The following is a 13,742-nucleotide window of genomic DNA, read 5'->3' as shown; positions in this document are numbered from 1 at the left end:
ATTTGTATTTATATTTTTATTTAAAATTATTATGATCTTTATAAAGTTTAAAATTTTAGTTTACTAAACAAAATTATTATTGTTTGTACTTATCGAAAATCATTTTGATTGAAAAAACATGAATGCATAATATGAGAGTAAGAGACTAATCTCTATTTTACAAGTATAGGCACACTTAGAAAATATAAAGGGATACTACAATATAAAAAAAAAGTAAGACTAATTAAAATTGAGTTAATATTCAATTTGATTCTTAAAATTTGATATTAGATTCAAATTGACCCCTAAAATTATAATGAATTTAATTCGGTTTTCAAAATTTATAATATTAATTTATGTTAGTTTTTGAATTGGTTTTTGTAAATAGCATGTTGATTTTGCACATTAATTTACTAGAATTTTTAGATTTTATGTGACTAAAACCTACTAAATATCTTAGAAGTTTGATTGGCTTCCCAACATCCAGAGACGGATACACAAGGACAAGTTGAGGCCTCTCCCCCCCCTACGCTGTGTTTGTTTAGGGGGAAATAGGGGGGAATTGAAAATGAACGGAAAAAAAAAGGAAGGAAATGTGAAGTTTCACTTGTTTGGGAATGAAAGAAAATGTAAAGGGAAAATAACAACAGTAACAAAAAGTGATAGGGACCCACCAAAAACTTTTCTCTCCAAGTAAGGCGAGAAAATGGAAAGAAAATTCATTTCACTGCATCATTTTCAAACCCTACCCTTCTGAAGCTCTGAAGACTCTTCTTCAACCTATTCAGCTGTGCATGCTACCCACTTTCAACACTATCAACTAGTGCAAGTGTTACTAACGTCCATTCCTCCACCACTTCTCAATCATTTTGGTCACGGCATCTTGCATCTACGGGTCAAATCTGGTAAGTTTTCCATGTTACTCTTATTTCACCTTTCATTCTTTATTAGCTTTATAGATCTGTGGGTTTCAGCTTCAACTTTGCAGTATAGGAACAAAGATTACATTTTAGTTTGAATTATGAGTTTGTTAATTTTCATGCCTATAAACTGTTTGATAAAATATTCCAGTGAAAACATGCAAAGGTATTGAGATCTAACTTAATCAGAGTTAAAAAAATTAATGTGTGTATATACTATAGATAAATTTTTTATGTTGCTCTTATTTTTTATTTGATGCTATATGTTGATGGATTTGTGTTTGTGATTTAATCTTGAAGTATATGAACAGGGATTATATTTTGGTTAGATTTATTACTTTGTTAATTTTCATGTATGTAAACTGCTTGATCAAATGCTCCAATAAAAAAATGCTTATTCATACTTTGTTAACTTTTATGCCTATAAATTGCCTGATAAAATGCTCCAATCGAAATATAACTGCTAAAGTAAACTTAGTTTAGGTAAACTAATTGATTTCGTTGGACACAAAATTCATGCTAATATAACCATAGCTTATTTATTTTGGTTTGAATTTTGATAAAAGACTTTCATCTTGCTATGATATAGGTTAAAATATTTTTATAAAACATTTTATAAAATAATAGTTTTGCGAGAATATTTAATATTATTTTATAAAACATATTAAAATAAGAGATAGGATACGTTCAAATATTTTCTAGAAAAAGCCCTGCCTGCAATGCTAAATTTAGCGGTGATTCTGTTTGTGAAAAATATAAGTAAATATTTTTCAGAAAAAAAAGATAAATATAAATCTAGAACAAGAACTTTGCACCTAGCTATTATACTAACCATCATTGTTCGTACATTCAAGCTAGAAACATATTAGTCATTATATTTTGATTTTCACGAATTTGAGGGGAAAAAAATAGAAATCTTCAATAATTGAATATGTTTAAATTTTCGTTCATACAAAATTATTATTATTTGGGAGCTCAATTATTAAAAATGATACGAATTAACAACTTACCTTTCACCGCAAAGTAAACTTGTTCCACCGTACTTGTTCACAAATTTGCTCCATAATCTACACTTTTATAACTATTCAGCTAATTTATTTACTTGTACACAAAATTCATAACTAATTCTCACATGAATAGGTGTTGAAGTTGATTAAAATAATTTTTTTTAATCTAAAAAGGACAACTAAAAAAACGTTAAGCAATTTTAAAGGATTTGATTAAGTTAATTTATGATATAACATATAACAAATTAATTACTATCTTCATGTGAATAGTCTATATATGTAAAAAAAAGATATCTTTCTTCATCATGACTATCAAAGAGTCCATTACTTTATCTGTTTCAAGTTCAACAAATAACTTTGGAAAGTTGCAAGGCACTTTGCATATGCCGTCTCTGACCAAATTCAAGTTTAGCTTAGATTTTTCTGCTTGTTTTTCACTAAGATAAGATCTTTAATATGGTCTCTTGTTTAATACTTTTCTTCTAAAATACTATTTTTTTTATATCCATAAGTTTTTTTTATTTTTATGTAAATTTATACCCAAAACCACATTAACAGCTATTACTTGCTTTCATTTTCTGTTTTTTATTTTTTTTTTTATTTTTTCTTTCATATGTAGTTTATGTTTAAATTTTTTTGAACGGTATAAAAAATTGTTATCTTTCAACTGGTTGAGATTCTTTTACACTTAATTATATTCTTCGATTAGGAGGTCATATATATTAATACTAGTTATTTAACTGCATTGCTTGTGCTTTACATATGATGCTATCTTTTTTTGTTTTTGTTCGTATTGTAAATCTACGATATGTACATTTGAAACTACAAAATGCTTGTTAAATGGATAAGGCTGATCATGAAGAAAGTTTTTTGGTCCCCAATATGGAAGACATCTTTAATTGTGATTTCCCACTAAACCTTTCCTTTAAGTTCAGGGTCGATAATCAGGAAAATATGTTAACCCTTGAAAACCAAGAACGTATATTAACAGTTTTGAGGGAGGATTGGAAAAGACGACAGAAATTATGCACAATAACACTGATATGTTACATCGTGCACATGTTATATTTATTGAGATTTATGTCTACGCGGGTTGACAAATCCATCTCCCATAAATTGGTTGGGCGAGAACAAATTCGAGCTACTTTAATGCAACAGTTAAGAGAAACTCATAGGTGTCGTGACATCCTACGCATGGGCCCTGATGCATTTCTTCAATTGTGTGAGAAATTAAGAGCAACACGTCAAGTGAGGGATACAAAACATGTTACAGTAGAGGAGCAAGTTGCTAGGTTCTTGTATATAATAGCTCATAATGTGAAAACTAGAACCGTTTCTTTTTTCTACCACCGGTCTGGAGAAACTGTTAGCCGCCACTTCCATGCTTTGTTAGGGGCAATTATTTTACTAGAAGATGAATTTCTTCGACAACCATCTGCATCCATTGTTTCTCCGGCGATCCTTCACAATCATAGATTTTATCCTTATTTCAGGGTATTGACATGTACAATTACATGAATAAATAATTTTGATTGATATATACATTTTCATGTTACTTTATTAAATAATGGACTATTATTTAGGATTGTATTGGAGCTATAGATGGAACACATTTTTGTGTCAAAGTACCCATAGCGGATCAACCTAAATTTCGAGGGAGAAAAGACTGGCCGACACAGAATGTATTAGCTGCATGTGATTTTGATATGAAGTTCACTTATGTATTAACGGGTTGGGAAGGAACAGCATCTGACTCAAAAGTTCTTAAGAATGCATTATCGAGGGATGATAATTTTAAACTTCCACGAGGTTAGCATGTACATAAAACTATATTGTCTCATTAGTAGGTAAAGATTAGTAGTTTGTGTGTTTATACTAAATTAATCATTTTTAATGATGGATTCTGTAGAAAAATTTTACCTTGGGGATGCTGGATTTATGCTGAAGCATGGATTAATTACCCAATATCGAAGTGTAAGGTATCACCTAAAAGAGTATGCAAGCCGTGGCCCAGAAAATGAAAAAGAATTATTTAATCTTCGTCATGCTTCATTGAGAAATGTTATCGAAAGGTCATTTGGAGTTTTAAAGAAAAGATTTGCAATAATCACAAGTGGCACTGAACCACATTATGACTTTGAGACTATGACTGAAATTGTGCTAGCTTGTTGCATATTACATAACTTTTTAATGGGTGTAGATCCTGATCCACATCTCATAGCTCAAGTTGACCGAGAACTACAAGAAAATAATCCAGAAGAGGATGAAGTAGTTCGACATGAACAAGATGAAGACTATAGGTGGGGGGCATATTAAGGGATGAAATAGCTGCTCAAATGTGGGCTGACTATCAACTAGGACTCTGATCACTCATTTACAAAATTTTGCAAATAAAGTTATTAGTTGTATTATCTATGCGCTGAGTTGATTTTATAACTATGATTTGTTATTATTGAATTCATGTTACCTCTTGAAGTGTTATCATATTCTGTTTGAGGACTTTGGTTTGCACAAGTTGAATCACTTTGTCATATGTTGTACTTATGGAGTGTATTGAATCTTTATTTGTTGAATAATTGATAAGATAGTTTACAAATAGTTTGATTTAAGATTATGGATGTTATTTCTATCCACTTATTTTGTATATTGAGAAGTGTTAATGGCAAAGAGAGCATCATGCCAAGGTGAGGCCACTAGTCGGGATACTCTAAGATGGACCGACGAAATGGATACAACCTTCATTGATGCTTTGATTGAAGAATGCCGCAAAGGTAATAGAGTGGATGGCATATTTACTACAATGGCATATGACAACATACTTTTACTTTTGAGATCTATGTATGGTAACCACATCCGCAAAGAGAATCTTAAGAATAGACTCAAGACTTTAAAGGATCATTTTGGAGTTTGTTATGATAATTTTCATGGGCATAGTGGATTTTTCTGGAATCCAATTACAAAGATGTTTGAGGCTGAAGCTGAAGTCTGGGAAGAATTGATTAAGGTATACTTTATGCATTTACTCTCTTTTTGGGTATTAAATGTCACTAGTAATTATTGAAGAAGTATCTCAATAATATATCTTTACATATAGGCACAGTCATAGTAAATATTCTTCTATTTGATTTAAGAAAAACCAGAAGTGAAAAAGTGGATGCGTACTCCAATCAAACACTATAATAAACTATTTGAGATATATGGTACAGACAGGACAACAGGAAAACATGCTGAAAGTGCCAAAAAAAAGTGAAAAGGTGGGAAAAGAATAAAGAAAAAATTAACTTGAATGATGATGATAGTTTCTTAAATATGGAAGAGGAGTGGAATGAGGATCCAATTACTCCTCATACTACTAGTTTTACAATGGGTCATAGTCCTGAAATTGGTTTATCTAACCAATCAATTGGCTCTCAAGGAACATCATCAAGAGGTACTAAACACAAAACAACCATGAGTGATAAATTAGAATCAGAAATGGAAACAATGAGTAAAGGCATTCAAGCATTGACTGACATGATGAAAGATGGGAATCATTTTTATGAGAGATCAATTAATATTGCTGAAAAGTAAGTGTTAACAGCTGAAGAACAAGTGCATGTAGCTAAGGAGCAAGTTCAAATTGCTAAACAACAAGTGCAAATAGCTGAAAGGGGTCTTGTGATTCTTGAGCAAAGTAGGCCTCGCATTTACTCTGAAAATGACGTGTGGATTGAGTTAGAGAATTTAGGTGTGATGCCAGAATTGCGTATGAGGTGTTCCGGTTTTTATGCAGAGAAGATAGAGCTAAAAGTGAATTTTTTGGTGTTCCAGCTGACGTACGTCTTGCCACATTATATGAATTGATGAAAGAAGCAGGTGCACTCTAGGAACAATAGTCCTAGTAATGTGGCTAATATTTTGAGAATGGCACAAATATAACTTTAAGATCAAGATACGTAAAGTATCTTCATATTTTGTGAGTAACATATCTATGACTTAATTAAGGCTTATAATCATAATACCTCATGTCTTTGTATTTTGTGACTTTCATAACTATAACTATTGTTAACTATGCTATTAGTAATGAGTTAGTCAAAAAAGTCAATGCTATGTAATGACTTGATGAAACAGTCTCTGTATTAAATTTGTTAGTTTCATATGTAATGACTTGATCATGTAAGACTTTTTTTATATGTATTTGTAAGTGTAATATAAGGCATAATATATTAATCAAATGATATAATGTGATTGATTAGCCTCTTTAAAATTATGTACATGTAATTATTGATTTAGATATTTCTTCTTCTTGAAATTATTTCCAGTTTATGTATTGAGATGAGTAGTAAACAAAAATAAAATTAATATTTTATCTAATTAGATCACGCTAACTTTATTATTATTATTATTATTATTATTATTATTTATCCGCTGCTGCTGGTTCCCTGAACTGATAATTCATAACACGTCCTTGATATTGGCTAGAATTTGAACGCACCACTGATGCAGCATTAAAGAGGTTTAACTGGATATAATAAACTCACATATTAGCTAAACTATTAACAAGAAAATTAAACTCAATCACCACATATTTAAAGAACATCACTTTTACCTCGTTGAAAGCTTTCGTTTTCTTCTTCTTTGAGGCATTTGCAATATGTTTGTCCAACTTTGAACCTAGCCTAATTTTAGGACGTCCTCTTGTTCGAATCCTTGGAGGGCTTTGAAGCTCGTTAACGGATTCCAAGTTTGCGTCTTCGTGAGATAAAGAAGATGTCCCCTTCCTTTTGGCTTTCAATGATCTCATCTCAACCATGACGTTATCGTACGCACGGTGCAGAATCGCAGTAAGCTCCTCCAATTCTGATGCAAATTCGTAAATATTTTGCGAATGAAAAACCAATTCGTCAAAAATCTTGCTTCTTGGCTCCAACAATGGCTCGTCATGGCTGCTCTTGATGTGTGTGTGTCATCTCTTTACCTTCTTGCTCCATCGTTCCAATATATATCTCGATGACACTTGGCTTACTCGTTCAAAGCTTAACGCGCTTAGTGCGTGACGGCACAATATCCCTCTTGACTCGAATAATAAGCATTGACATTTTACATCGGCTGCTACTAATTCGTAAGTAACCACAAACTTGCTGAAAATTGAGCTGGAAACTTGTTCTCCAACTTCGTATACTGAATAGCCTAGAGCGGAATTCGTTAATCTAGTGATGCAATTCGCCTTTCCTCTAAATTGTGCTTGGACTTCCCTAAACTTTTGATGATTGTACACATCTTGAAACTTAGCTTCAATGGAGGATTTGGTTGCACACGGTATGACCGTATGAAAATCTACAGCATCTGTTTCTCTCTCTGCTTGCTCCCTGCTTCCGAGGCAATTATCGTATTGTTTGACAAATTAAATAAGCGAGCTGTTCCGGGTAATAAACTTGTTAAAAAATGAATGCATGCTCTCGCTCTTTTGTGTGCTTTTCATCCCTGCCCAGAAGTGGTGATCCAGATAGATTGGAATCTATATATGACGGTCTATATAGAGATCTGTAGAACACACCTAAAAACAGACTATAAATACACCCAAAATAACATGCAATTTACACCTCTGCTGCAAATTTTAAACAAACATTACCTGAAAGCCACTTGTTATCCACAAGACCAAAATTCAGCAGAAAATCATTCCAATTCTTATCAAATGAATCTTTACTATGAGAGTTCCAAACAACTTGGCTCATTTCTTGTTCAATTTCAGCATGTCCCTTGTACCCATTTAATTTGCTTGGAATCTTCTTCATGATGTGCCAAATACACCAACGGTGAATTGTTGTTGGTATACAAGCCTCTAAAGCCCTTTTCATTGATGCGCATTAATTGGTGAGAATCTTTTTCGGAGCATTTCCTCCCATGCAACGAAGCCAACATTGAAATAACCATTTGAATGATTCAATTTCTTAGTTTTTCATCAAAGAGCATCCAAGAAGTGTTGACTGACCGTGGTGATTCACCCCAACAAAAGAACCACAAACCAAATTATACCTGAAACAAATTACCATAGTGCAGAATGAAAAATCATTACGTACACCTAAAAAATGACTTTATACACCCAAAAACATCCAATTATACACCTCTGCGGCAGATTCATAAAACAACATTAATTTAGCATCATAAACATGGACAGTTTATTACCTGTTTGTATTGTAGGTGGTGTCAAATGAAATAACATCTCCGAAATACTCAAAGGCAGCTCTACTTCTTGCATCGGCCAAAAAGCCAACTTAATTGATTGATCATCCCCAAGTTCAAGCTCAAAAAAGAAATTCTGATTCTTCTCTTTCATTCTTAACAAATATTTCCCGAATTTCTTTGCATCTTCTTGTTCAGAAACATTCTGCACTTCTCTCGTAATGTAATTTCTCACATCCTTTTCAATAAAATTTAACTCGCGGTGACCCCTGACTGCCGCAACAAATGATTGGTAAGTTTTGCTTGGTCTAATACCAGCCTCCTCGTTATTCTCTATTGTACGACGAATGGACATGCTTAGTTCCCCGTGCTGTTTGAGCATCTCTGCTTTACTTGGACAGCAAGAGTGTGAATGATGCAGCACAACCTTTGAAATGATCCAAGCACCAACATCCTTTAATGTGTGTATATAAATTCTTGCAGGACAGTTTAAACTAGCTGTGGGATTTGTCTTCTCGGTCGGAGATATTTTAGATTTCTATTTTCCCTCTCTGCTACATGTAATCAATTGATTCTTAATCTCGTTTCCCTTCTTATTTGTGCTTCGAAATATTGTAGAAAAATCTGCAGCCTTGGCGTAGTCCCTGTAAAATTTTTCAGCATCTTCAAGGGTGGTAAAAGTCATTCCAACCTTCGGAACAAACTGGTCATCAACAACACAGAGAGGCTACAGAATACACCATGTCAAAAACTAAAAATACACCCAATAATTTCTGATCTACACCCGAACGACAACAACTCAACTAAAATAACAAAAAAGCCATAAACTGTAAATACATCCACACTTCCCCTAAAATACACCCAAAAAATTCTGATCTACACCCGAGCGTCTGCTATAAATTACAGATAATTAATCAAAACTAATACATCAGATTCAATCCACAGATTTATGTTCATGCATTAATTTCACAGTCAATGTTCACGAATTATTCAGCTAGACAATGATAGACGAATAACTGCATCAAAATTCAGAGTAATCGTAATTAGCTGAATGTAAATCAAACCTCAGAAACTTCATTAGATTCAAATTCAAAATTCACTTCGCCCTGATTCAGCTGAAAATCTGAGGTTGAATCATCCATTATCTTCAAAATGAGTTCAAACTTTGATTTCAGAAACCAAAAAATCGAAAAAAAAAATGAAGCTAGAGTTACAGAGAGAGAAACTCACGTCAATGACGAAGAACAAACCAGTGATAAACGCAGGGAAAAGAACGATCGAAAAGGCAAGGGAAGATGCGCGAGAAGGAGAACGAAGAAATTTGGCAAGAAGGAGAACGAAGAAGAAAACAAAATCTTTTGAAAATTGGAAGTTATATATTCACGCGTTCTGTTATATAGCGCGTGAAAGGTACGTAACACTAAGAGCGCGTTTTGGGGGTTAGTTGTTAATTGGACTTGTAAGGCTTGTAAGCCTTAATCGCTTGTATGCGAAGATTTCTCATGCAAAAAATATATACAGCACGCATCTTGCGTGTTGGCCAGAATATTGACACGTATCCAACACGCATCCTGCGTATTGTCAGAATGATGACACGTGTCCAACACGCACCTTGTGTGTTGACTCTCCACCTGCAAAATCCACCCATTTGTAATTACACCAAATAATCCCATATTCAACAAAAATACCAATATTTTTTTCATATAAAAAAAACTAGCCTCGCTTCTTGAATAATTTAAAATATGAAAAATATTATATTTTATTATACGTGACAAATAATTTTTATATTTGGCAAATAACTTATTCATTTGTCCAAATTTTTGTAAAAATATTTAAATAACTATTTAGAATGTGCATGCAAAACCAAGGACGGATGTATTCATAAGGCTGTGGGGGCAACTGCCCCCAATGAAATTTCAAAAAATAAGTAGTTCTTAATAAAATACCATAATTTCCCCCACTATATAATTAATTTTGCCCCCAGCCCAAAGCTCCAAATCCCTAACTCTTCTTCTTCTCCCTTTCTCCCCAAATCCCTAACTACTCCAACCTTCGCCCTCCAGCCTCCAAGCTCCAGGGTTACTATCGCCAGCCTACCACTCTGCGTCTCCGTCAGTGTGGCAGTGTCACTAGCTCCCTGACACTGGCGTCGCTGCCCTGTTTAGCATTTCTCCCGTGTGGCTCCGTCAGTTCATCGGTTTCTCCTTCGTTCTACTGCCTATTGCCACTGGGCGCCGCACAGCTACTAGGTTATCCTCTTGGAGTTCAGTAGTTCAGTCTTAGACTCTTTTCTCTTGGTACATAATTGGAAACCCAAATCAAACTATCAAGAGTGGTAAATACTAAACAATTCTCACGTCTATCCTGTAACCAATTAATTATAGCATATGTACATTATAAATAAATAAACTTTTGGGGTGGAGATTTAGAATAAAGGAATGGTTTGCGTAACATGGCATTGGTTAGGTGGTATTGTGTTGGTTTTCTTGTTAAGTTGAAACAAGAAAATATGAGCAACTAACCAAATCTATTATGTTCATTGAGATTCAAGTTCTATTGGAGTGTTATATTTTGATGTGACTGAATAATAATCAATAGTTAGCACATAGTTCATATGGATAGTACATTCATGATTCACCGAAATCGATATCTGCTTGCTTAGTTACTTCTTTGCTTAGTTAGTTGGTTGCTTCATTCAGTTTATTGCTCATTTGCTTCATTGTTTGATAATTGATAATTTGATATAGTTGGTTTAGTAATTGTGAATTTGTGATTAAATTTGTTCTGATGATGTAATTGATAATTTAGTTTCATTAATTTGTTTGTTAATTATTTTTGTGTATTAAGTTATTTTGAATTAGAAATTTGGGATATTATTAATTACTGGCTTGCTGTTGTTGCCTAATGGAAATTTTATTAATTAATTGATCAATTTTGTATTTATAATTTTATACTGAACTTTTCAATTTGTGTAGAATTTTGAATTAATTTTATTAATTAATTAATTTAGATTTATAATTTTATCTTATTAGTAATGGAGAAGTATTTCAAAAGAATTTTATCATTGGAGATTGGATCTCAAACTTAAATGGGATTGGTGTTTTTTCTCAAAAATTGGTTGAGACTCGAAAAAATATTGTTTATCCATTAGTGTTTCTTCTTTTAAAGTTAGTTTTAGTTTTGCCTGTAGTAACTGCATCAGTTGAAAGAACTTTTTTTGCTATAAACATCATAAAGAGTCAGCTTCACAACTATATGGGAGATGAATTTTTAAATGATTGTTTAGTGACATATATAGAAAGAAAGACATTTGATTATATTAACAATGAAAAGATTATTCAATCTTTTCAAAATATAAAACCAAAAGAATAAAATTTTAAATTATTTATTATTTTATATTATTATTTTATTATTTTAATTTGTTAGTTAAATAATTTGAAGAGTAATCATATTTTATAATACTATAGTATAATTATAAAAATTATTATTATACTATATATATTTTGTCCCATTAATAAAATTTTATAGATCTGCCTCATTGGGCAAAACATTAAAATAAAATTCGATCTACAGATATTATTTTAGATTTTTTTTAAATTCAATTATTCACAATAAGAAAAATTAAAAATATTCGCTTATCATAAAATTAATTTAAAAATAAAAAGATCTCATTTTTCTGATAATATTTAAAAAAAAATTGCATCAAAATTTTATTTCTAAAATTATTTTTAAGAATATATATATTTTAATTTTTTATTTCGTAAATAAATTACCAACAACCAATACGTAGATAACATATTTAATTTATTTTTGTTTTTAATTCAAAATAAAATTAATGACTACTGCTAAGTCGTTAGTAATAATGAATCAGTTAAAATTTTAAATTTTGTACTTAATTAGATAAAATTCGATTAATGAATAGTATATTATGCATTCCATGATAAAATTTTATTTTTGTCATTTGGAGTCAGTAAAATTAAATGATTAAGTATTATTAATTAATATTATCGATGACCTGTTATAATTATTTTAATACGTTCTATTCTTTGGACTTCAATTTCGCTTCGAAAAAGTATAGGGTAGGCAATGAAAATATTAAATAATGTAAACAATGGATGGATATATTGGATGTTCAATTCACTAAGTGTAGGTGTGCAGGTAATTATCCTAATATTAAGATTTAGGTAGGTAATTTAAGAGTGTAATATATTTTTATTTTATTGGACTAATTTTAGAGTCCATTATTCACATTGTTCACAAAAACTATTGTGTACCTAACAAAGTCCAACTGCTTCACCTAGCTAGTAAGGCACTACCTAAGTAACCTAACATTTTGTGAGCTTACATTATTATTCTTTTTTTTCTTCTTCCCACTTCAGAAGTCCACATTATTAACATTTTAATTTGAACTCTCGCTGACTGGTAGGTTTGAATATCAGCTCTAGGTAATGGTTTGATAAGCTAGCTAGACTTTGAGAAAATTAAAACAAGCAAAAATGGATCCAATTCAATATCGTTTCTTTAACCCTCTATCTAAAGCCGCACTAATTAAGTTACAAGCTAAGGCGGCTTCATCATATATCACCGTCACAACAACTTATAATAATTATGGTATGCATATATATTTATCAATCTTGTTCTTCATTTCCATTTTTTTAGGGCCTTCTTTATTTCTCGGATCCTAAATTATATATATTTTTTTCTCAATTTGCTTGCCTTTTTTCCTTTTATTTTTTTGGGTTACGTTGCAGATTTTTACAACTTTGATGTTTAGGTCAATGGTGAGGCTTTTAACATCGTTAATTGGAGAGCCTGCTACTTCAATATCAACCTTGCTATACTATAGTGGTCTTCTGCCTCATAATGTGGTTCTTCTAAGAATGGTTCGGCATGAGTTGCTAGATCAAGAAAACCACCTCTTCCATTTTCTCATCACCTTAATGAGTTGTTTTTGGTGAACAATTGAACATGTGGCATTGTAGATTTTAATCATCTTCAACATCTGATCTACGATCCAAATTTGATGGTTATTATTAGCATTAAATTGGTGAGAGGAAGCTCAGAGACAGAAAACAATAATTGCTTATTGAGGAAAGAGAACAATTATTATGAAAATGTTTTTTTGCATGTGTTGTAAGCTTGATGATTGCTGATATTCTTGTGAACGGTTAGGCGTTTTATTTAGTTAGTTTATATTTGATGTGATATGCTCTAGCGTCTATATAATATAAATATTAATTTTTTTAGCGTCTAATCCATCACATCAATGATTAATACATGGCAAATTGAAAGTTTATTATTTAAGGATTTGTTATTGATCAATGTGTTGTTATATGTACAAGATGAGATTTGAATACTCAATATTTATTTAAGTAAATTAATAAACTAATAACTACTAAATCAATTCAAATTTATTTAAGAAAATTATTTTCACATCCCACACTTACACTTAGCTCATTTCTTTTAAGAAAAAAAAGTAGATGTATCAAGGATTTTGAACTAAATTCTTAAATAAGTGACTGAATGAAAAAAAATAAAATTATCATTTTTTTCTCTCTTCTTTTTTTAGCATATTAAAAGTTAATACTAAAATTTTTTTAGAACAATACAAAAAAATTCTTAAAAAAATACAAAAAATATGAAAAAAATAATACAAAAATTATATATATATATA

The 13,742-nt window shown here is 31.4% G+C and overlaps 1 protein-coding gene across 1 annotated transcript; it reads left to right on the top strand.

Annotated features, from left to right (window-relative positions):
- LOC107641271 (putative nuclease HARBI1) lies at positions 511–4,523 on the top strand. Its single transcript, XM_021102951.1, has 3 exons — positions 511–884; positions 3,490–3,715; positions 3,816–4,523. The coding sequence occupies exons 2-3, from the start codon at positions 3,613–3,615 to the stop codon at positions 4,220–4,222; spliced, it is 510 nt and encodes a 169-aa protein (XP_020958610.1). The 5' UTR covers positions 511–884; positions 3,490–3,612; the 3' UTR covers positions 4,223–4,523.

This window comes from Arachis ipaensis, chromosome B05, assembly GCF_000816755.2.
Source record: "Arachis ipaensis cultivar K30076 chromosome B05, Araip1.1, whole genome shotgun sequence".
Taxonomy (NCBI): Eukaryota; Viridiplantae; Streptophyta; class Magnoliopsida; order Fabales; family Fabaceae; genus Arachis; species Arachis ipaensis.
The sequence above is the reverse complement of the archived record's forward strand: the minus strand, read 5'-3'. Positions and strand labels throughout refer to the sequence as shown.

Bases quoted from the DNA above. Each gene is read 5' to 3' on its own strand.
- LOC107641271 (XM_021102951.1), top strand. From the start codon at position 3,613: ATGAAGTTCACTTATGTATTAACGGGTTGGGAAGGAACAGCATCTGAC. The intron at 3,716-3,815 runs GTTAGCATGTAC...TGGATTCTGTAG, and splicing joins TAATTTTAAACTTCCACGAG to AAAAATTTTACCTTGGGGAT.